At 40.4% G+C, this 25,243-nt stretch overlaps 2 protein-coding genes across 3 annotated transcripts in view; one reads left to right on the top strand and one right to left on the bottom strand.

Annotated features, from left to right (window-relative positions):
- prex2 (phosphatidylinositol-3,4,5-trisphosphate-dependent Rac exchange factor 2) overlaps nucleotides 1-5,126 on the bottom strand; it is an 80,018-nt gene extending 74,892 nt beyond the window's left edge. For both annotated transcript variants that reach the window (XM_026363746.1, XM_026363745.1), the window contains exon 1: nucleotides 4,671-5,126. In XM_026363746.1, coding sequence (XP_026219531.1) covers nucleotides 4,671-4,808 — 138 coding nt within the window. In that variant the 5' untranslated portion in view covers nucleotides 4,809-5,126. The remainder of the gene's footprint in view (nucleotides 1-4,670) is intronic.
- A 6,725-nt stretch (nucleotides 5,127-11,851) lies between these two features.
- Nucleotides 11,852-24,388, top strand: cpa6 (carboxypeptidase A6). Its single transcript, XM_026363491.1, has 11 exons — nucleotides 11,852-11,967; nucleotides 14,744-14,819; nucleotides 18,543-18,667; nucleotides 20,286-20,400; nucleotides 20,961-21,062; nucleotides 21,163-21,267; nucleotides 21,946-22,056; nucleotides 22,495-22,585; nucleotides 23,188-23,390; nucleotides 23,571-23,655; nucleotides 23,769-24,388. Exons 1-11 carry the CDS (start codon nucleotides 11,852-11,854, stop codon nucleotides 23,981-23,983), a joined length of 1,344 nt encoding a protein of 447 aa, XP_026219276.1. The 3' UTR covers nucleotides 23,984-24,388.
- The last annotated feature ends 855 nt before the right edge of the window (nucleotides 24,389-25,243 follow it).

Here is a 25,243-nt window from a genome sequence, read left to right as displayed (position 1 = left end):
GGGAGGGCCAGGAAGGAAGGAAATCCTGCTTGAAAAATGCTCTTTGGGACAAAGAACAAGAACTCTCTCCAATGTAAGAACCTGCTAGAGGGGCTCAGCACTGACAGAATAAAGGTGTCCACGACGGCAACCAAACAGATGAAGTCATAGACTAGACTAGAGGAAAACCTAAATGTGTTTTTTCCAAACTAACAATCCTCAACTAGTTGCAGCAACAGTCTGAAGAGAAGAAAGGCACAGAAATGTCCCATCACAGGCAGAGCAAAGCATCTGAGGATGAGGATGTTTTTCATACAATCTTTGACATCTAATACAAAAACAACTCTCTTATGACAGTTTACCTGTATTGCTCCCATATTTTGATTCCAGTCTTTCTGCTAAGTTAAGTGGTTTAATGTAGCTTAAAATGTGGAACTATTACTATTCTAGCAAAAGAAATCAACTTTCTTTAAGAAGAAATGTTAATATAAAGCTCCCAAAGCAGTGCTTTTCGACAGGAAGCTGAAGCAGTATCGTACTGACTGTTTAAATTGTTCATTCTCAGTGCGACTAAAACGCAGATCTAACTTTAAGATTTGGTGAAAAACAGGGTTTAAGCACACATACCACAAAATGCTACTGAATCTACACATACAAACGTCTGTGGCACTAAATTACAATCTAATGTACATCTAAACATGGATAAAACACATTCACAGGGATGCAGACTGTAAAAGTAAGTGCAGAATTCATGGTACATAAAATGCAGACCACTCGTTCAGTGTACTGGTACTTTAATAAAAATAAAAATATACCCATTTGCAAGAGTAAAAAAGCTGATCTTTCAGCGTTTTAGGCCTCAGAAATGTTAAGAGCTGTTGTCTGGGTTTCTAAGAGAAAGGGAAGGAATTAAAATGCAAGTGAGCTACTTCATGAGTTCAGGGACCTCACACTGGGGACAGACACAAGAAACAAAGCGCCTGCATCCTCAGAGAGGAGAGGCTGACTGACTCCAATTAATCTGACAGACGTGAATTTAACGTGGTCTCTTTAAGATGTTCAAGAGTCTGCTGTGATGAGGAAACAAATAGCTCAAGCTTGATGGTGAACTTTAATGTAGACACAAAGTGAAAAAATATCAGAGACAAAACAGTTAATCGCCACTGGCAAGCCCTCTAGATTCAGCCTCAAAACCACTGTGCTTACCAACATCCTGTGAGCATGCATGTTGAATATTCACTATCTTATCTGATTTGGCACTTAAAAAGTTATTTAAATAGATGTAAGTAGAATCTGACTTTATCACATGGCGTCTCATTACACTAACATAAACAAGTTTTGCTACAGTCAGCATAACCCAGCGCCTTCCTACTCCCCCACTTAGACAACAGCTATAAACATGTTTGACTTTTGGCGACTGACATTAGCTTTTTGCTGTTACTAAAATCCAAATCGGAAAGTTTTAATGGTTCAGTTTATTTTACTTAAGTCGCCAGTTCCAACAAAAAAGACCTACTGACATATTATATATGATCTGGTAATCAGCTTATTTAACCTTTCACCTTTCACCCTACTGCCTCAGATCTTAACCTGGGGATGTGTACTTCTCTCTCTCCCCTCCTCTGGAGCGCCTCTCCCTTCCTTAAGACATAGAGACACATACAGAGTGGAGCAAACCAGAGACGAGATCATATTTAACGCTCACACAAAGTGAGTATTTACTGTATGTTTACATATTTTGTTTTCATCAAATCAGGATGTACTGACACAGCTGGATGTTGGCATGAAGTCTACAGAAGACTTCAAACAAAATGACAGACAGGAGTAGGAACAAAAGGTCATGACCTGCAGAGTCATCAGCCGTCTGCCTGCAGGATATTAACTCTCTCATCATTCCCCAACCTGACCTCTTTCCGATCTGCACGCTGGTCATGTTAGAATCAAGAAGGAACAGCATGAGCCCACACTACCGTTCAGAAGTTTGGGGTCACTTGGAAAGATATTTCTGTAATGGATGATTTTATTTTGAATAAAACCTGAACACCAACATGTTGTCCAACAAATTGTCCACATAAGATCCAGGAAATATAACAAGGTCAATTACTGTTTATAAAATGAACTCCACACAATAATTCTTGAATTAGATCTATTGATTGTTGTCCCTCAAGAGTTTTCTGACATTAATCAAAGTATTTTATTTGACTAAAAAACTGCAGCACTGCTCATTAACTGTGTGCATTATGCCTCGATTTGTTCTTCTGACTGAGTCCTTTCTAAGAATGACTGTTATTTAATAGTCTCACAAACGTCCAAGATAAACACCACCCCCACCGACCTCCTATCTCTAGCTAGAATTGTTCGTTATGTAAGAAAAGGTCTGAGACATTACGGTCGGCTTCCTGAGAGCTTCCCTGTCACTGTCACACTACTGTGGAAGTTCAGAACACGGTGTGTGAAAGGTGAAGCTTCAATCCAAAGAAATATTGATACTGCTCGCAAGATGCAATCAGCATATTTTCCCAGAACACGGTGGATGAAGCCAAACAATAGGTTCAGACTGTCCTGGGACAAACTGCTGTAATCATCCTTGTTCTCTGTGTTGTTTTCCACTACCTTGATAGTAAAGTATGTGTGAGGTGAATAGCATTTGGGTCCCACGAATCAGCTGCAACAATCTCTAGTGCTACCCAAAGCCTTATTGTTCCCCAGCATTTCCTAACCTCGGAGGAATTCCTTCTCCAGGAAATATGGTTTACAAAAGAAGGCACCAAGCCCAGCCACTCACACAGACCACCACCTCCTACCCTTCTCCCTCCTGGAAATATCTACTTTTCTCTTTCACCCCTCTGGCAATATCCCATCTCCCTGCTGGTAGTCAGAGTCCCTAGAATAAGCCAGGGAACTGCACGGGGGAGCAGGCTGTCCTCCATTCTGACCTCTAGACACACAGAAACTTGTGTGGTTTGTTGTGGGTTGTAGAGTGGGAGTAGAGGAAGAGGGGGAAGCAAGGCTGTATTTGTGTGTGAAAGTCTTCCATATGACCCCTCTCACCAGTCTTCGATCATCCTGAGTGTCCTCCATGATGCTCCTAGGAACTCTAAAATGTTAAGACTGCAGAAATGGTCCCTTTATCTCTCACTTTCTTGCTTCTTTATACTATTATCATTTACCTGCATCAGCTAGAACACACAGATAAACCAGCAACAACTATCTTTCTCAGACAGCTCTCTTTGATGTTTCTATCAGCCAGATTAGAGAATAGTTACTTCTAAAATGAATCCTAGTGCCAGAACTACAGGGCGAATGAAGGAGGGGTAGCCGCATTCCCAACCCCAATGTCAATCAGGACAGAGGACACATCCCTTTATGTAACTGCCTCCTACATTTCTGCAGTGATGCCACTTCTAAGAAATTCCAGACAGAGCTCTGTCTCCTCCTTGGTCCCTTTGTGGTCCATTGGAAACATCTGGGCAGTGGGAGGGGGTCGGGGGTGTCCACATTCATACATGTGGTCTGGGAAATAGCTCTCTTAATGACATACAACACAGTGGCCCCTTGACCTGACTTCCCTACAAAGTTCCCATCGCACTGAGCAACTAATATTTCTGAGAAGATCCAGTGGAAGCCATTCAAACCCACCTACTGATTCAACATATGATTCCTAAGTGCCTAATCAGATGGTTAATGAGTGCTTGACTGACTGAGTAACTGATTGATTGATTTCCAGCTTTTAACTTTTCACCGCTCCCCTCTTTTAAATAGAGAACATTTCCACAGTTTCCCTTCCACAATGTCTTGGGTATTAGCTGGGTATTATTTTATGCTTTGAAATTAAGCTTACAGCAAATCCCATCCAACCAAGTGCTTCGCACAGTGTGCTGGAGATGGGCCAGCTCCAGTGGCAGTCCACCTGTGCCATCCTTGGCAGAACTATCCCCTTCTGGATTTTATTAGGAGCTGGCAGAGGCAGTAGCGAACTGCACTTTCCTGTATTTTCTGTGATGCCGAGGAAGTGGGGTAATCATATGGATGGAATAGTAATGATGTACAGTATAAGTTGTCAGCCTGCACATGAGACAGATGGTGAGTTCAGATAAAGATACAGAGCAGCACATGCAGAACAATTTAGCCTGATGGATTTCACTATAACTTGTTTAGTTGTAAGTTTCCTATATCTAACATGTGAAGTTATGTCACCCCCTCCTATCCTGAAAAAACTGGTCAAATCCAAAGTGGCCAATTCACAATGTAAGCCTGTTAGACAAGTTGATCTGGTGCCTTTAAAAAGCATAAATGTCAATCTGATCAGATATTACCAGTGCAGGGGAGGGGGATTAAACATCACACTGGCTGTGCAAGAACTAAAGCTGTGGCCATGCAGCTTTGTGACTGTACAATTTCACACTAGCAATCTGAAAAGTTAATAACCCCCTCGGAGGAGTGGGTGCACATAGGACTACTGAGTAAAGTTCATTCTTCTGTTCATATCAGTCACAGTAACATGCAGTGGCCCTGGGCACAGGTTCCTGACATGTAGGTGGACGAGTTGTTGCTCTGGGGTCTGATGCACCCTGCATACTAAGCAGACTGGCTGTTGTTTTGTTTGTTTGTTTGTTTGTTTGAGTGCTTTGAGGTTTGATCCCTGTGCAAAAAGCAAACTTGTCCACATTTAAAGTGATCATCAAACTCACCGAGAGAAACTCTAGCGTCCCAACATAATCCCTCTCAGTCTTGAGGAGCTCGTTCAGGACGCACACTCGTAAGCGGAGCTGTTTCTCCAAGTCCTTCCCGCTTTCAGCTCTGTGTTCACTTCTGCTGTCGTCAGTCATCGTGAGCAAATAAATGCAAAACTTACGTCCTCAGACAATTCAAAGAACATCATAAAACGGGCTTCAGCTGTGAACGCGTGAAGTTTGCGGCATGGTCGAGAGCGAGGCAGTCACCGGTTTGTGTACTCCACCAAAAGTTCAAGAGAAAACACACAAGTCCTGAATTAAACTGGGAGAAAAGTGGGCTGAGTTTTTAAAAACATGGAGTAAAAACAGAGATGGAAGTTAGACCACCATGCCAGACACCTCTCCAGTGAGCGCAAGCATGCAACAACTGGACACACAGAGTTGAGTCCATGTGAGTCCTGAACTGTTCATCTCCGTCCTGCCTCCTCCTTCCAGCCGCACAGCGCAGATGGACCAGAGTCAAGTCAGACACCGCACACCGCGCTGTTCCGGCCGCTGCTGTCAAAATAAAACTGCTGCAACAGGTTTGGAGTCAAACACTAACATACAGTTTTTATCAAATACTTTCTATAAGCGTGTTCACGATGCAGATTCAGATTAGATTACAAATGAACCAAATGCAGGTTGTTTCATGGACAATGACTGAACGACAACAGGACGGTGCTCATGTTTGACACCTTTGTCTCTTAATTTGTAGGAGCAATCACTGTGTTATGGACATATTAAACCTTGGTTAACTTGTCATGCCTCAATCCTGACACCCTAAACCCAAACAGACTTCACATAAACTTGGGTCTACTATCTCAATATTTCTGAATATAATGATAAAAAGACCTACAGTGATATTTGAAAAATGTTACTCTCGCCCTATAATGGACTCCTGCTGCGAGCTTGCTGAAATCAGAGCAATACTGTAAAACTAAGTAAGAGAATTATGTTCTTTTATTTTAATAGCTTCATTTAGCCCTGTAATAAATTGCAGTAGCTGATTAACAAAGTAATGAATTCTTAAATCCTAAGCTTGTATCATTGAGTTGCAAATGAGCTCATCTCATCACAGCTATTTGGGGTCATCATTAATGTGCAGAGGATTGTCAAGAGTAAACTACTATGAGAAAATACAAAAGCAATTCAATTATCTGCATGTTATGTTGTCTCTTCAAATGCCTTTAGAAGAATTCAACTGTTTAATGATACTAGAATTTAATGGACTCAGCTGAGCTTTTCTTTTTAATGTGGATATGTAGGTTTTACTAATCTCACTTTCATTCAACTTAGAATATCTTATTCTACTTTTCAGAACCTTTTGACATGTAAACATGAGTTGTTCTGATTTGAAATTTTGCAATTTGATAATTTGAATGAATGAACTTCTGAAAGTTCACTCAACTCGTTATGAGATGAAGTTTTAAACAAACTAAACAAGATGAATTCCCGTCACATGTTGTTGAGTTAAAACTCTTCAGACTTTCTCCATGTCTTTAATGTGAAACAGTTTCTTTTCATGATTTTATTTCAAAATAATGCTGAACCTGATAAAGAGCAGTCTTAAATACAGTCCCTGCCACTTTAAAAGAAAACAAAGGTACTAGGAGCAACCTGGATATTTCCCTTGTAATGCATATGGTGCAGCTCAAGGTTCTTCATGAACATGTAACAGGAAAGAAAATATATCTTGAATATATGTAACTAAACATGTTTTAACATGTTGAGTTAACTTGACTTGTTTTCTCAAGGTCAGTTAAATCAGCTAGTGTGACAATTTCAAACCTTATAAAACATGATTGAACTAACCATTAAACCTAGCTAGGATCAGTTAAACTGTGTTTTGAGCTACAGGTGAACTTTCATTTCCACTTTGTATAAAACCTAAATCTAACTTTAACTAAATAATAATCTTAAATTGACATACACAGTTTACAACAATATGCACTGTATCTGCTATATGATATTGTTGAATGTTATGCATAAACATATTTGTGTGAGATACAACTAAACTAACACATTAATTGTATTACTTGTCACGCAGTCATTCCTATTTTTAATGTCCGCACTGCATTTGTTTCTTGCTTATGGAAGAGTGGTTATTATTTACTCTGTTAATTCAAGTAAAGCATATTTGGTTTAATTCTCATTCTTTACTGAACTTGTGCAAAGAAAACAGGATGGTTACTTCAACAAGTGAACTTAAAACGCACCTTGAGTCACAGATGAATCTGCATTGCAAAAGCTCCAAAGCTCTTACTGACCACCTCTCCCAACAAATTGTACGTTTGCTTGAGTTTCCTCACTAGTTGAACTTGTGCACAGAATTAAAAGCATGCTCACACAGTTCTTCTTCCTTTTCTAATATGACATTTGGATGCCATAAGCCCTCACAAACAGTACACTTTTAATATGTCATTTCCATCTGTAGAGGCAAAATGAAAAACAACACATGCTCATAAAGTGACAGATTGTTTAGACAAACTTCATCCTGGTTTAGTGAAGCTGGTTAAGTATTCATATATTAAATTAAATGTAGTAGTAGTACGTAGCGTAGTAGTCATTTTGTGTAAATAACAGTATTATACTGTAATTAATACAGTAATTACATTAAAACTAGCTTTAATTTGATCAACTTGAAAGTCTGCCTAGAGGATTTAAAAGGACCCATATGTAGCACATAATAATGATTTAAGGATTAAAATTTCAACAAGCAGGGATTCGCTTCACTCCAGTCTGCGATAAATCCATAGACTTTACTCTGTGGCATTTTTATGTAAAGTATTTAGCATATGTAAGAGTTCAGCCTGTGGAGTATATTGATGCACCAAAAGAGAAACTGGATTCAGCTGATGACTATTGCTGCAGTTAATCAGCACCAGAGAGAGTTTTTATTTTATGGAGTTGTTTTATGTCTCAGTTACAGGTTGGTGTCACTTTAGTGGGGTGAAGCAAGGACGTGGCTAAATCTTGCCATGTGGTAGACTCTGGTGTTTAAGTGTGGTATTGCATGCTTTCAGTGCGCTTCCTGATGATGGAGCTATGTGCTGCACCTTTTCTTTGCTGCCACCGGAGAGCACTATTGTTTTGAACTCAAATCCTTTTTGAGGCTTTTCTCTGTAACAGAGTCCTGGATCAGGCCTCACCATAAGTCTTTTAATTGACCAAGCCCTTGAAACTGTGAGTGCGCTCAGCTCTGACACTAAATGTAGTAAATTTGCTCCCTGCATGAAAGAAAGCTGAGAGCACTTTTCAGCTGATAAATTACATTTTTGTTTTATACTAGCTGTTTAGTTACAGGTACCACGTTGGCCATGACTTTGGTCTCTGGAATTAACCTCATTATTTGTGGCTGGTACTTTACTGTGTGCTACCAGGATGTTTTCTGTGCTTCTCGTTGGAAAAGGAGTGTCGGGCTGATATGAGTCACTTTTTCTGACTGTTTGTACTTAACATCAAACACGACTGGTGATAACAGCGTTCATTTACACCGACTCGGGTATTGTCTTTCACTGTAACAGTTTACGGCAGCCAAAACCAACTTTCCCCCATCACCGCGTATCTGCAGTGGTGCCAGTCAAAAATGTTGCTGTCTTTTTGTTCATGGTTTTTCCTTTCAGCTCAGATTGAGGAAAACACAGATGTATGAGAAGCTGTATGAAGGGGGAGGTTTATTGCTCTAAGTGGTATTATGGTCTGTCTTATGAGCATGCTGTAGATAAAACTTTTACTGGCAGATTATAAGAGATTACTGCCAAGGAACACCTTTCCATGTCAGAAGTAACAGATCTACAGCCTTAAGTGAGGAAATGTATATTTCAAAAGGGCATTCATGCTCAAATTCAGGTTTTGGTAGCTAACAGTCCCAGCATTGACATTAAATTGCACTCGTTTGCACTGCATTAGTGTGCAAGAGGTAAAGAAGATAAGTAGTATAATAAAGTCCAGGCACCAACACTGACCTGTATATGTTTTATACTTAAAGCTTTGCAGCTCCGCTTTTTATCTTGAAACTGTCTGCAAAGTTTATGTTTCTTAAGTGACTAATGTGAATAAAAAGTAGCTGCTCAGTTTACCTGGGACATCACTAACAGTTTTTACAGCTTTTAATGAAATTCCAGTGTTAAGCAACACTATATGATACTGTGGTAAGAATAACAAAGTATCTCTCCTTATTCATAATAAAAATGTGGCCTCATCTATCAGAGTGCACTGAGTTGAATCAACAGGAAAATGGCTAAAATCATTGGTGATTTACTTAAAGAAATAGTTTTAATGTTATTATTTTGAATGTCAAAAGTTCAAACCTTGTACGCATTACTGTCATCTCACTGTTCTGCCAGTTTTCAAATATACAGTTTTATCCTGTCTCAGTATTGAGACTAATATGATACGCCAGCTCTTGTAATGTAGGAAATCTTCAGGTCTTGAATAAATGGGTTGTTTTCTTGGCAGCTGCAACGTGTTTGGATGATTGGACTGAGTTCAATGAAGTCTCTATTTATCTTTGATCATCTTGATGAGACACCATTTCCATTTTGTCATAGACATATTGCTCCTTCAAAATTAACCATATTTAATTTCCAGGTCTCTCCTTTGTGCATAAATTTATGTTGCACGCTGCCTTTTTAAATATTTCTTTTTTTTTTTTTTTATTGTTCTTCTTGAATAGGAAGGTTTGTGACATGTGATAGAAAAAAAACTCCACAAAATGCCACTTTTTAAAATTAACACCTAACATTCACTTTAACAGCTGAACGTCTACTGAACCCATTTGTCTGCTCCAGCAGTAAAAATGCAAAATAGCACACAGTTCACCATACCCAGTTCTGTAATCTAAAAGATGGAGGACTGTGGGTGCAGGTACTTGAGCAACTTATTTAATGCATCATCTGTGTATTTCTCCCATCATGATGGGTGATTGTTTGAGCACAAAGTGATAATCTGGAGATTATTAATTAAACCTTAATCTTTGTCACTGAGATTATCTTCCTTTAAATTCTTTGTGAGAGTGACTTTTTATTTCGGACTGCCAAACGCCCCGCTTCAACGTGCCTCCCACACTGCACCGTCTTTAACCCCCACAGACCTCTTTCTTTCACTTCTCCCCTGAGGGTCAGAAGGTCATACATGTGCGCTCACAGCTCTGTCAGGGTCACCAGTGACCTCTCAGATCCTGCAGAGGCCCTAAAGGCATCACAAAGAGCTGCAGTTAGCGCCACAGTTTGACCGGACCCTCCCTCATCACTACAACCGCCGCCAGCCCTGCCCTCAGTCTCATCAAAGAGCTCATTCACACTCCTCAGCAGAGTTTGAAACTCTGAGAGAAACATTACTTAGTGGCCCTGGGTGCTTTTCTAGGATTGTACAGCATTAGTCTGAGCTTTTAGAAACACGTTTGGTTTTAAAAGCAGTGTCACATGTCCAGGTTTGTGCTACAGTGTGTTAAACACAACACAAAGATCACCACTCTGTCTCCCAGACCAGCGGCGGCGGTGCACTGAACCTACATCTTAATGCCCAACCTGTCATGCCTAAACGACCAGCCAGCGTAACGCCAAGTATTTCCACTCTTCCCACAAATCCCTGAACATGATTCACATGGAATGCAAAGCAAGCGTTTTATGAATATGTTTCTGTGTGCAGCTGTCACAGAGCTCAACAACACGTCAGTTTCTGGGTGTATGTTATTTTTGAAAAATAGCTCTGTAAGCTCTTTAAAACTTGGTACATTGAATTTAGGCTTTGATTTAAAAAAAAAGAAAACAGATTTCCAAGAAAGAGGACTTTGGAAAATGTAGCTGTGTAAAAACACTGCCCACACCAGTCTGTGCATTTAACAATGTCATTAAAAACTAAGATGATATGAAAATATGAAGCATGTTTGCACTGAGTCTGATCTGGAGTGAATATAACAGGATACCAGGCTAAAAGTAGTTGTGTTGTTTATTACGTTGTATGCCAAACAGTCAATACAGAAGAGTTGCTGTACTGTGAGACCTTATACTGTATACCACTATGTCTCTAAGCTGCTGTTGCTATTCATTTAAGGTATAATACCTTGATGTGTTTCTTGGGTAAATACAAGACACGCTATGCCCATAGGCGCTTCCTCACCATCACCAAGCTATTTATGCACGTACTGCATAATTAAGACGTGTATTCCTCAACATGTCTTGTGCACTGAAGTGGGTGTTGACAAAAACAGCATTCCAGTCCTGTCTACTATGTAATGTCTGTTTGGAGATGAGTGGGGGTTGGAAAGAGCAGGGTGTGTTCAGGGTCTGTTGTACAGTAATAGGCTGTAAGACAGGTGGCACGCTGTTGACACTGGAGAGAAGCATGTGAAAAATGCATTCACAAAAGGAAAAGACTGGCAGTTGACTTAGACATTTAATCACAGTGTTGGATGATAAGTAGAGGATCAAATGGAGGCACGAAAAGCCTAGAATAACAGGGGCAGCCACCCAAAGCTCCACAGAGGGATTCCTGGTGGAGCCAGGCCAAGGTACTGACAAAAGCTGGTAGTTGACACTTGCTTTGGTTGTATAGGTGTAACAAGAAGCAGGCGCTCCAGCAGCTTGACGCGCGCTTCAAGGCGGAACAGTACCACAATATTTGACACGTCTTTATGTAAAATATCCTTTTTTCCCTCTCCACGTGGGATGTGCATTTATTTAGCAGCATGGTGAAGTTCGTGTCTCCACAAATGACTGCACGCATCACTCAAAACGCTAAGAGACACACTCACACAGACACATGTCGTGTGCACTGTATGTGTTCGCGGCGCGCTACAGATGGAAACGCAGTGCGCACCGGACAGGGATCCAGTTACCAACTTCACCGACACCGGGCCACGTGACTCGGATCCTCCTCATTTCAAAAAGAGTTGTTGCAACACTGCAATTCCCTCCAGAGCTTCAAAGAAGTGGTGAATGCTTCTGCCACGCCAGCTGACCGACATTCGCACCTTCCCAATCATCTGCGTCATTTGGAGAATAACTCGCGTGTGCGCCGCCGCAAAGGTGATTCGGTCAGTCTTCTGATGGTGCGCTGGACCGAGCCATTTAGTTTTCACTTTATGTTTCTGACAAGTTTGCATCCTGCAGAGTAGAGTCATCGGCATCTCCTGTTTGATCCGCTGGCCAATAATGGCACTGGACCATAGGAACGGATTTCGCGCCTCCGTTTTACCGGCTTGTGTGATAATCTGCATTAATGTGCTATGTCCCGTGGGTGCCTATCTCTACAACAACCGCTACGCAGGGTGAGTAAAGACCCCCATTCATTTCTGGGGCTCATGTGAGCTTGGGCATACTGGGGCTTTCATTCATGTTGAGAGAGAGAGAGAGCTGAGATTGCAGGAAAAGCGCCCTGTCGTCATCAGAAGTTATCTTTACATCAATTACTCTGCACTGTCTTCTTCATTGGATATGTTTCCTGTTTGAGACTTGATCAAATGCTTTCAGTTCACTCTGTAATTTCTCCAGACTGATCTTGTTGTCTCATGGCATTTGGATGAAATTGCATGTGTGATGTTGCTCTGCTAGGAACTGGTGACACTGGGGATGTTCACAGCAACAGCAGCCAGTCAAACTGCTCTCTGACAGAAAATCCCAACTCTTGCTGAGAAGCCACGTGTTTCTGTAATTTCACAAAAGCACACATTTGGCAGCACAGTAATTTCTGACAAAGGTCCCGGTCCATCACTCAGTCTACATCTTTATGAGCCTGAATGTGATGCACACACCTAAAAGTAGCTCCACTCAGGATCTGACCTCAGACGTGAAATACGGGGAACAATTACATAAATAAATATCACTAGTGAGACCATCTGGAGCTGGACAAATAAAACAAGTTGAGGAACCATATATGAGGATATTTACAGTCTTTTTTCCAAAGAGCTTTTGGTGGAACAGAACCAGAGGAAGGACACATCTGCTGGAAACTCCCTCCTCAGCTGTCTCAAACTACATATATTTTGGAGTTCTTCCAAAAATGACGTACCTCACACCACCTCTGGTCTCAAGTGTTTGTCTTAGAAATCAGGGATGTGGTGAATGTCTGACTCACATGAAGTTATCCGTCTAAAGACAACCCGCTCACTGTCACCATTCATTAACTCTGCACCTTGATGCTGTTTGACACCAGGCATTGAAAAGATGATTATTGTACTATATTAAAACAGTAATAAAACCCCACTGAGAATCAACCGCTTGGTTTAAGGGCCCGATTATGGTGAATCCCAGAGAGAGCGCTGCTGTGGGAATCAACAAGCAGTGGCCAACTTTAAAAACAGATTTAGTGCAGAAAAGCTCTGCAGCTGGCATATGCGAGGCAAAAGACTTCTGCCAGGCCAAGCGTGTAACAAAAACAGTCTGTCATCTTTGAGAATCTCTAAAACACAAAGAAGTGGTTAAATATGGACCACAATAGAGCTCTGGGATGCCACTTTATTTTCTCGGGGGCTATGTGCGGCTGTGCAGCATGATGCTGAGTGCAAAACACAGGTTTTAGTTACATTAGTGAGGCCTGAAAATCCATGAAACACATATTTGTCTGATATTTAAAACAGAGAAAATATGATGTTGATGCTCCAAATTTGATTTTCAGATTGAAATGTCCCCAGAGTCGTGGTTCTGGCTGATTGTCGTAAACGACTTCCTTCCTGTCCTCTCAGTATTTTACCTCCATTTCATCGCCAATCACTGCTGTCGCCATGGAAACAGGCTGTTTTTTTGGCAGCTCGTTGTGGTCCCTGAAATGGGGTGGCCACTCATGTTGGGTGCCCCGGTCCTTTTGTTCCCCAAACTTCAGAATGGCCCACTGCCACCTTTGTTTAGAGGGGCCCAACTTCCTGTGCGACACATTGTAAAACACTCTTTGAAACGTGAGAAAAGGAGGCGCTCAATGACAGAGAGAGAGAGAGAGAGAGAGAGAGAGAGAGAGAGAGACATGAGAGTGGACAGAAACAGGCACACAAGCAGGTAACTGGGCAAACAAAGAGAGTCTATAATTAGGAGACGGTAATGAATTATTGGCAGCGTGTTAGCTTTAAGGTCGACCCCAGGAACTGTGATCTGCAGAATAAAACCCACCCAATGCAAGATTCATGATGAGAATAAAGCGTGTCTTTGTTTTGGAGTAAGGCAATACACAAGATGTGGTTTGCAAATGTAGTTACCTACACTGTCAAGGTTGTCTGTCTACTTTAGAGTTTATATCTGAGAAGAATGTCGCAAAGAATAACGCGGCTGTACTGAATTATGCCTCATTTTACTCATTTAATTTGTGAGTAATCACTTAACGAGTGAAATTATTCAAAATGAGCAAAAAGGGAGAAATTGTTTTTTAAACCACATATTTTAATAAACTACACTGGAGCTTTTTTTTTTTTTCTCATATAGACAGAGATCAGACCATCAATCTGTGGTTTCATCTAACCAGATACAAGGCTCAGTTTCCTGCCATTCTCTTCCAGTAATGCTTTACTGTCACCACACAAAGCAGCTCTGTCTATAGGATAAAGCTGATTCACACAATGGAAAAGAATCGACTGACAGCGCTGGCAGCCAGAGACATTAAAGTAGCAGTAATAGTTTGCCATACTGTGGATGTCTGACATCTCTGTGCAGTGTCTATCAGAATATAATTGATGTATTTAGAGTCAGAGAAGATGTGAAACACCTGCTGCTGCCACTGTATCCACCAAAGAAATGCTGAAAGTTTTACCTGCAGAGCTGGAAATGATGAAATACAATCCTGTAAGGATGTCTCACGCGGATTGTTTGACTGAGGTTGGTTCCTGTCATCTATACAACTCTGAAAGAGGAACCACCTATTTCCCCCATCAAACATCTGCTATGATGAAGTGTCACCTTCAGTCAGCACAAAAGGCTGGGTGCATTACATGTGACTCCACGGCCCAGATATTTTCCAAATGACGTGCGCTTGATCCAAACCCTGTTACAGTGAACTTTAGTGCTGTGTGAACGCTTAAGGGCACTTTAACTGACTCTGAAAGGAGCTCTGTTGTTTTGCAGTGACCAAGTCTTCAGGATAACTCCGAGTAATGATGAGGAGGTGCAAGTGCTCAAGGACATTCTGGGACATATGAAGGTTGGCACTTACATTTTCATATACTCCCTCCACACACGTGCTCACTATTCTGAATTGTACAGTATGTCGTGTCCATCGTTTCAATAACATGTCATACATCGTTAGTAATCTCACTTTAAAATAAATAATATGATATTGATGATGTGATACGATGCTCTGTATTCATTTCAGTAAGAAATGAAGAATGAGGGTAATTACAAAAAACAATTTTTTAATTACGGGGCTGAATGCCTGGTTGTCTTACAGTATACAAACTACACGAACATGTGTTTCAAAGATAGAGAAATTAGGGGGGGAAAGCCTGGAGGACATGAAGGCCTCGCCTCTGTTATCCAAACTCATTTGGGAGCGATTACCCGTTGGCCTCGGGAGCGTGTATGAATTTCTTTCACACGCTGATTCAGTTTGCAGACACGCTGAATAGATTGTTTGTAAAGCATAAAAAGCATGATGCAAATCTTGGGCTGCCCACAACTAAGGGAATTCTTTTTCTACAGATCTTTGAGTAACTAAACAGATTTTTATCTACAAGTTTGTTTCACTGGTATTATCATCCATCTGCTGATGAGTGGTGTGTTCAAAACCAATAGTGTTCTTTTAAAAGACAAAGGAATGTTTGGGAATATTAGTGTAATATTGTTGATCATTTTCCAGTAATAACTAATGACTAATAGATCAAAGACCAAAAAATGAATTGCCTAAAATATTTACTTATACATCCCTTTAATTCCAATACTCAGACACTGAGGTCACGTCCTTTGTGTTTGTTCTTGGAGTTTCAGGTTCCTCCACTTAAGTTTTGCCAAGTGTTAGATCATAAATAAAAGAGAATTCATTCAGCTTTTCTCTACCTAAAGTAATAAAATAACAATACCATCCATGTTATCTTCACACGGGTTGACTAGCTTTTTAGTAGCTTTCACTCACGGTCTATTTAATCTTTTATTATCGTCTCACACATTTATTTTATTGGTCTGTAATTTCCTCAGAAGAAGAAATGAGACTTCCTTAACTAGTTTCCTAGAAAGAAGTGATGCTAAAAAGTGCTAGAAAAAAATAAAAGACTTCCATATAAACAGGTGAATTGATTTCCAGAGGAGGTTCCTTGAAATAAATCTTTAATTGAGATAAATGACGTAAATAAAACTGGCACAAAATGTAATTGAACATCTAAGTGATTAAAAACATTTCTTCTTCTAGGGGAATTTTCAAAAACTGGTGAGGTCAGTAAAGCTTCATCAAGTAGTTCAGGACCAACGCAACTCTGAGCAGAGAAAGAACTGAATATGGTCACAGTTAATGTTTATGGTTTGTGGTGAGGGAAACGAGGAGAGAGTTTCACGTATGGAAGGGCAGTGGCCATGGCGCTCCAAGGCCGGCCGAGGCAGCGGCGGAGACTGTTTGGACAGCTGTGTGTTTTCAGTAGCTTGTCCACACTGAGTCCAAGTTTTCAGCCTCAGGCTAGTCTTGAGGTCAAATAAATAACTGCTGTGCACCATAGAATGAGAAAACCAAGGCTCCCATACATCATCTACAAAATAACACATTTATTTAAGTAATAAACCAAGAGTTTTCAGTTTGGTTTGGCGAAACTCTTTGGCTGTAACATTTTAACCCACACTTAAACTCTTATATATTTCTAGAAACTGCTGCAACTGTAAGGAATGAATACCACCGAAGTGGTGAAAGGTACGGCGAGTGAAAGCCATCGTGGTTAACCAGTGTGTGATCTCCACAAACAAGCTGCAAAAACAGGTCATACCAGTTCAAAGTAAACATCACTGAGATGAAACGCAGCAGCTCCTGAATACACACAGTTTCACAAAATGCTCCGTTTCCACTTGACCTCAAAGACAACATGTAAAATAAACTGATGTGTGTAATGTTCAATATAATGATAGATATTGTCTGTTCATTCCAGCAACTTGTATTAATTAGGGTATGAAGTATGTAGAGTAGTTATTCTCGTGTAGCACCTTTTAAAAAGCCTGTCACATAGTCTATGTAAATTAGGATTCATAATATAATAAGTCTGTTTGAACTTTAAACTGGTTTAATGAAAAATTAAAAATATCCATCACAATGAAAAAGGAAAAAAGAAGAAAAGATCTTCAGTTCTTTATTGCATAAGACAAAAAAAAAGCTCATAACACTTGTTTAGGAGGAATCAAAGAGCAGGTGACATTCAGAAACACACAGCAAGTGGAGCGACGTGTTTCACTTCGGTGAACTTATTGTCCCTCACTTAAAGTATCAACTCTTGGCTACAGCGTCAGCTCATCTGTCTGAAAGAAAGACAGTTCTTTTTTTTTTTTTATTGACCTATAACTTTTCCTTTCTTGTTCTGCCCATGCCACTATTGCATCAAACTAAACCCAGATTCAGTTTGTAGCTGCGCTGTATAAACAGAAACACTCACTAAAAAAAGTCAAATCACACAAACAACCAAGGAATGCAACTTCAGGGCTCATAAACACGACTATAAACTGGTTTGCGAGGAGCTGTGTTATCTGATCGGGGGGTGCTTAAGTCTCTCTTAGACATATGTGTTTTGGAACTGTTTGGGTAACTGAGGAGCAGCGGCGGAACATGTGGGGCACTTAACCATTTGGAAACGCCGTAAAAAGTGCAGCAGAGGAGGATGGTTTACACTCGAGGGCACCAAACGTTCCAGCTTAGAGTTTTCTCTTCTGGCTCGAAAGAAAGTTCAATTAATCTGGTATGCGTTCTGTAAACCATTAAACCAATTGACACATTAACAAGCATGTGTGCCAGCCTGCATGTCTCTGCCTCCATGCTGCAAATGAAAGCCAGCTGAGGGCGTCCACGCGGGCCGGGGTCTGCAAACACAGAACCACTGGACAAGATCGGTGTTTTTCCTATTTGCTCAAAAACACTGTCATCATCTTTCTTCGAGTCTTGCTGCCTCTCGCTGGTATTATTTTACCAGTTAGCACATGGTGTCTGTGTTTATTTGGTTGGCCAGTCTGTTTGGCCAATGGGCTGTTTCAGCTAAAGCTAACAGACTGGACTATCGCTGCCTGATAACAGGAGCTGAAAGATTTTTGTTGCTAATATGAGGTCAAACAGAAGAGAGGAAAGTCAGCTCTTTCACTGCTGGGTGTTAATGGGACATATCAGAGTCTGTTCTGCCTCATTAACACAGTCATCAACGTCCCCCTAATTCTCTTCATTACTCATAAGTGGAGACTGGAGTAAAGTTCAACTTGTGCACGTCTCACTAAAAGAACTTGGTCATTAAATCTTTAACCCAAGAGATGAGATAATAGGGTTGATTCTTTTTCCTGAAACAGGTGCTTACTTTGCTTTAGTTTAGACGAGAGTGTTAAGTTTTGCACAGTGGAGTAAACATGGAGCCCCAGGGTGTCCCAGCTCAACGTGTGAGATGTTTCTTTATTGCTGTAAGTGGAGTAGGTGTTGTTCTGCAACATAATATAAGAGCGCTACGTCAGATTCTCATAATGAAATCCATTGGTTTAAGTTACACTTAGTAATCACTTAATAGTATTATTAGTGTAATCCCAGCTGACATTGGGTGAGAGGTCACCGGTATATCACCGGTCACCGGTGCTGAGATGTAGAGACAGATGGTCATTCACGCTCCCATTCTCACCACAGGCCTTTGAGAGTCATTAGTTAACCTAATCTGCTGGGTGTTAATGTCATTGTAATCCTCAATCTCATGTCTCTATGTTACTTTAGGTGGACTTCTGGCAGCCCAACAGTGCCGCTCTGATCTGCCATAACTCCACTGTGGATGTCCATGTGAAACGCAATGACACAAAAGGTTTACGTGCACACCTACAACAGGAACATATTGATCATTGGTAAGACAGAAAGACTACCAGTCATAAATACGAAGGTGTACTATGAGACACGTGCACGGTCACTTGAATTAATGTGTATTACAGAAGTACTAGCAGCCCCCTCAGACACACGTGCTATCTAAAGGGCGTTTCAATCATCCGTCATCTCCTGTCTGAATATAAGATTTGCACGTGCAGAAGCATCATAGTTTGCATGCAAAACATATCATACTTCCTCAAAACGTGGACACACACACACACACACACACACACACTACATCAGAGTCCCTCTCCCAGTCTGCTCCTTTCATCTCTCTGCCCCATCCCTCATCAAAATCAATGAAATGGTGGCGTAATATCAAAGCAGCCGCAGTTGCAGCCGCAGATAGCAAAAAACAAAAAAACAAAACAAAAAAAACATTGTCATCTTTGTCCTAAGGGAGAAATTTTAGATCTGAGGATTTTCTTCTCCCCTCATCCTCATCCTGTTGATAAGATGGATGGAGGCTGGATAAGATGTTTATAATTATGGTTTTGAATCACTTTCACCACATTTTATTTATTGAAAGCAATGGAATATGTAACTGGTGTTCTTTGTGCTTCACAAAGGGTTTGTGCTGATGTAGAAAATTGGTTTGTTGAAAAAGGAGAGGATGAGTTAAAGCACTTGCATAATTGGTATCAGGAATGAGTCAACCAAAGATCCAGGACCCCTGATCAACCACTTCATTCCAGCACTCAGCGCTTAGTAACCATATTATATTCACTTACCATTCAGTGAGACCACAGTCAAACAGAGAGCCACAGTTGCAAATTATTAAATGGGAATATCTGAAAATTAGATGTTGTCATAATAAGTTAGGCTTGCGGGGCAAACAGAGACATAAAATGTCAAACTAAACAGCGAGGACATTTTGATTACTCACTCACAAATTCATGGTGAAACCATTAGAAATGTATGATATTTAGAAATGGATGATAGAAATCTAGACTTTTACAGATGACTACACAAGTCATACTTATAAATTCTTTCTATATTAAATACTGAACTTACTTAAGAGTTCATCACTTTGTTTTGTTAACACTTTATAAATTAGTAGTAGTATTAAACTTTAGACTAGTCACTTTGTATCACATGACTACAGTTTAGTTCATGAGATGACACCCGATCAAACTCTGTTGTCTAACTACTAATATCAAATCCTTTGGCCAGTTAATATTCTGTGATACTGATATTGTGGTAGCTTTTTTATTATTTGAATAACCTTAAATACATTAGAAACTACCAACTTACTAGGTTTTTGTAGTGGAACCATGCACAAATGGTTTAATGTAGTCAGACTATATACTCACTTACTTAGTTTTTCATAAGAGAGAGCCTGGCACCCAAATGTTTTTATCAATGTCTTTTTACTTTTAAACAATAATGTATTGTTTAATTATTTGATATGACAAATGTAAGTTTCTTTATAACATGATGCCAGTGAAAGTAATGTTCAAGTGTCAACAACAATATGCTCCAGGTAACACAAACTAGTCAATGCACAGTATTCACATGTTCATATGTTAATGACAAGAGTGCTACAGTTTGCTTGACGTGTCGGTCGTGCCTGTCTAACTCCCCCTTTTTCATGCACAGGGTGTTTATCTCCAATCTGCAGAAGGAAATTGAAAAGCAGACAGGATATCGCTCCTCTCGCAAACGGAGATCAGAGTCTCAGTATGACTACGAAGTTTACCACACTCTGGAAGAGGTAGATGTGAAACCCTTCATCTACCTACCTATCTCCTGCTCTCCTCTGCTCTCAGATCTAATGCTCACATATGAAGTAAACAAACATCGTCTCTAAGGTGCGCTCAAACACCCAATTACCCCGTTCCACTGCTTTGTGCCCTCATACTCACAGACATGCACCCGGCTTCTCCCTATTTTAGAGTGTTTCTTTTCCCACATTGATCAGGCTTGTGGTTCAGGACCTGTGAAGCAGCATGAATTCCACGCTGAGATCCACAGAACCTACACAAACCTTTAGTCCTCGGAGCTTTGATTCTCCCCTTCAATGTAAATACACCCTCTATGTTTCTGTGCAGACAAATTATGCAGATTAGGCACAGTACTGCACAAATGCACACAGCCCGTTGGCACGCAAACTCATGGATTGCATTACATACCAAAAAATGTATTATTCTGTGGGTTCCACTCCTTCTTTTTGCAACAAATTCATCTTTATTATCCTGCAAATTGAGTGCACATAACATCAACCATTACTTTGCTTGTGACATTCACTCTGCCACAATATTTTCTGTCCTTAAGATCCAGAGCTGGATGTTCGTGATCAACAGAACTCACCCGGACCTGGTTGACATGTTCTCCATCGGAAAGTCGTACGAGGGAAAACCTCTTTATGTGCTTCAGGTAGGAGCGAGGACAAACACATAAGAACAAATCAAACACAGGGGGACATGAACATGCATACTCGTGCACGTCTAAAACTGACATGTATGTCTCCTGTCAGCTAGGAAAGAGAAGTCGCCCCCATAAGAAAGCCGTGTGGATTGACTGTGGCGTCCATGCTAGAGAGTGGATCGGTCCTGCCTTCTGCCAGTGGTTTGTTAAAGAGGTAGTAACCAAATTTAAATATATTAAAACACTTTTTGCCCATTTCTGCAGTGTCTTCACAGCTACACATATTTGTTGAATTTAGACTGAATGATGAAACAAGCAGTCTGAGATTTTTGGTCTCTAGGGTCTTCAAAAACAAAACAAAGCAAAGCATGAACATCTGTTCAAGTGTTTTACACAGTCATGCAAAGACTTGAGAATATTCTTTATTGTTCAGATGTTCAATATAACCTAGACATTTACACAAATTCCTACCTATCTTTAAAGTTTTTGTTAGAACTAGAACTTTTTATACTTAAATGCCAGATGAGTGAAACACTACTTAGGAAAAAAGTGCCGAAATACAAATCTCAGAGAACTCTTCATTCACTGTGATGTAGTAAGTGAAGGCGGCCACTGGAGGTCAGAGTGCCATCCTGGTTGATTTAACCCTGGCCCTGCTCTGATTAAAGAGCAGGAATAAGCAGTATTACCCCAGTGCCCTGATTACCTTTCCCAATCCACTCCGCTCTAAATCCTTAGATTTAACCCGCAGTTGTGGCTTCAAACAACTGTTATAGTGAGTTCACAAAAATAATAAAAACACAAGCACGTGTTATATATCATCAGGCCACACTCTAGATCTGTGTTCTTTGTTTCAGCTGCATAACTGTGATGTTTTATGCTATAATTACAGGCCATCAACTCATATCAGTATGACTCCGTGATGAGACGACTGCTCAACCAGCTCAACTTCTACGTCATGCCTGTCTTTAATGTGGATGGGTATCAATTCAGCTGGACCACGGTACCCTCCTTTCTAAATAACCTGTTTTCTTGGAACAAGAAGTAGCAGGCGTTTTCCCAGTATTCTGATAGTCTGGTGCTGTATTCAGAATAAAAACTGTTAGCGCATCACTCCTGCTGACTGATTCTGAATATTTTCAGGGCAGCATAGTGACAATTTTCTGTCCAAGTGGATGAGAAAACTATAACTGACAAACTCAACAGCAGATAAATAATGTGATGCAGTCCTCTTTTTAAACAAGCACGCATACTTTAGTGAAATTGCTGCCTTTGAAAAATGCCTCTCAACGACTGTTCCCATATCTTCTGCTAGTGACAGACCCACTAGAGCAGAATGAGTGGCAGGTGGGTTATTTTGGAAAAGACTTTGAACTCCTTTGGTTTGAGAAGCCTGACAGTGAGTGGACATACAGTGACAGTGTTTTTAAATTCTCTGTAGGATCGGTTCTGGAGGAAAACGCGGTCCAAAAATCACAAGTTTCACTGCAGAGGAGTGGATGCTAATAGAAACTGGAAAGTGAAATGGTGTGGTGAGTCTGAAAACAGATACACTCACTGCAGCTTGGCATGGCACTCATAGTCAGTTGCTGAGGTTGTCTTGTCTGTCTATTAATGAGTGTAAGCTGTGGATAAAACACTGTATTAGTGAGGTGACACCAGTCTGTTTGATGCCATGTAGTGTCTGGTTGGTGGCGGGTGGGGTGTCTACTGAATCATCACCGCCACAGGAGGGTTTGGAGAGCGCAGGGAAAGATTTTTGTGGCACAAACAAAGCAACAGAAGGATTGAAGGATCATTTGTTGCATCTTCAAATGAGCTCTAGCTCATGAATTTGTTACGCCGGGACATTATGTTTATATAACCATAATGAATCACGTGGAATTGTTCTTCTCAGGGAATTGAGACTTGACACACAAAGTTACACGAATAAAACCTCAGCTTATATTTTACTAATGGATTTCTGGAGAGCTGTGTAAAATGGGACATAGCAAGTGCTGAGATATCCTCTATATGCTGAAGACGTAGCTGGCATATAAAACAAAACATCAGATTTGTGCATGTGGATCTTTCACTGGATCTGGGTGTGATTCCACAATAAGACAGTAGCCTCTTCTTATATTTCCTTCCCCAGATGAGGGCGCCTCCTTCCATCCCTGTGATGACACCTACTGTGGTCCCTTTCCAGAGTCTGAACCTGAAGTCAAGGCTGTTGCCAAGTTCCTCCGAAAACACAAGAAGCGCATCAAAGCATACATATCCATCCACGCCTACGCCCAAATGCTGCTCTACCCTTATTCCTACAAGTATGCCACCATCCCCAACTTCGACTGCGTGGTAAGACATCTGTTGCTTATACTAAGCTAATGATTGAAGTTTTGTATCTATGTAGTCAGAGCTGGAGCTTTAGAGTACTTTGTAAAGTGTTTGAATTGATTAGGCCAATCAACCTGATATTAAATGCCACTGTGAAGAAATATATATCATTATGATCTGTTTTTTTTTACCACTTTCCAGGAGTCAGCAGCTCATAATGCAGTGACAGCCCTGTACTCTGCATACGGAGTGAAGTACAGATATGGACCTGCCTCCACAACTCTGTGTGAGTACTGCTCCTTCTGTTTGTTCTATCGAGTTTTGCAAACAAAAACAGAGCATATTGTGACACATTGCTGTTCCTGTTATTGCTGTTAAGCGTTTCTTACTCTCTCATAGATGTTAGCTCAGGCAGCTCCATAGACTGGGCCTACAGGAACGGGATCCCATACGCATTTGCATTTGAACTGAGGGACACAGGACACTTTGGCTTCCTCTTGCCCGAGTCGCTGATTAACCCGACCTGCACAGAGACCATGAGAGCTGTAAAGGCCATTGCATTAGGTCTGCTGAAGAAGTGTGAGACAGACAGGAGCAGATTTCCATATATATGACCACATGGAAGGATTCTGGAGCCCCACCCTCACAGCTACTTATCTCAACATGTCATATTCCACTGAGTTTCATTTTACTCCCAGATATTATCAGATGAGGAGCTCAAAAGAAATACCAAAGCATGACTTTTTAATATGTTTTTCTTGTTTTTTGATGTTGTTCTCTTTATGTTTCTTTTCTGATAAGACAGCCTATAAACTATTTGTTGTGGACTTTTGTGAAATAACCACAAATCCCATAAGTGACCAATCTGTTTACATACAACAAGGTCATACATAAAGTGCCAGAGAGCATCCTGTTGGATCAGTGGCTTTAGCGTGGGCCATGCAAGCTCTAAATAAAAAAGAAAGCAGATTGGTTTAATAATATTAGCTTTTTCCAGTGTAAAGTTGTCATGTAAGCACTTGTCATGATACAGCAGCACTTTTTAAAAGAAATATCTAAGATCTGAATGACTGTGTTAACTGTGTTATGTTAAACAAACGTTTTACAAGTTTTATGTTTTATGAGTATCATTTGGTTATTATTGGTTGCTTTTGCATTATTTTATTTTGGATTAGCAATTCTGACTTTTACATATTAATGCCTCTATTACTGCAACATTGCTGGTGTACATACAATGCTGCCACCTGACAATTTAGGGTTTGGTTAAATACATTTTTTTAGACATGCAGTAATTTGTTCATACAGAACTTTGGGAAGGCTGGTGGGTCCATCAGTAGCTTACTGTGCCATTACTCAGGTATGGATTATTAACAGTGTTAGAAATGGTTATTTTTTGGCAGGTTACATACTTAATGTGAGATTTTAGCATATGTTGAATAAATATTACATAAAAATTAAATGAATGTTACATTTATATCATCTTTACATTTCCCACAACCTTTCATTTGTTTGTGCTTGGACTTTTAACACATTTATCATGTCCTCAAACCATTATTTACATCACTCAAAAGAAATTGTCTGTTTGTAACCCTCTAGCAAAAATGCCTCCTTGCTTGTCATCAACTCCTTATTTTGGTTCTGCATGGTTTGTGCACACACTGATCGATGTTTTTGCTAATACACACACTGTTTTGGTCGCAGGATATTTATTATGATTAACCCATTGGCCTTTTTAAAAGATTACAGCTTTAAGCACAACATTTTTCATCAACTTTTTCTTTCCACTCTTCATATCCAGTCTCTAAAACTGCTGCTCTGCTCGTATTTATGGATTCAGAAATGTTGGAACTGACACGCAAGACAGTCCAAAGTGA

The sequence above is a fragment of the Anabas testudineus genome, chromosome 2 (genome assembly GCF_900324465.2).
Source record: "Anabas testudineus chromosome 2, fAnaTes1.2, whole genome shotgun sequence".
Classification (NCBI taxonomy): Eukaryota; Metazoa; Chordata; class Actinopteri; order Anabantiformes; family Anabantidae; genus Anabas; species Anabas testudineus.
The sequence above is the reverse complement of the archived record's forward strand: the minus strand, read 5'-3'. Positions and strand labels throughout refer to the sequence as shown.

Excerpts from the sequence above, each read along its gene's own strand:
- cpa6 (XM_026363491.1), top strand. The coding sequence starts at position 11,852 with ATGGCACTGGACCATAGGAACGGATTTCGCGCCTCCGTTTTACCGGCT. Across the intron at positions 14,820-18,542 it reads ACATTCTGGGACATATGAAG|GTGGACTTCTGGCAGCCCAA; the intron begins GTTGGCACTTAC and ends ATGTTACTTTAG. Across the intron at positions 23,391-23,570 it reads TCCCCAACTTCGACTGCGTG|GAGTCAGCAGCTCATAATGC; the intron begins GTAAGACATCTG and ends ACCACTTTCCAG.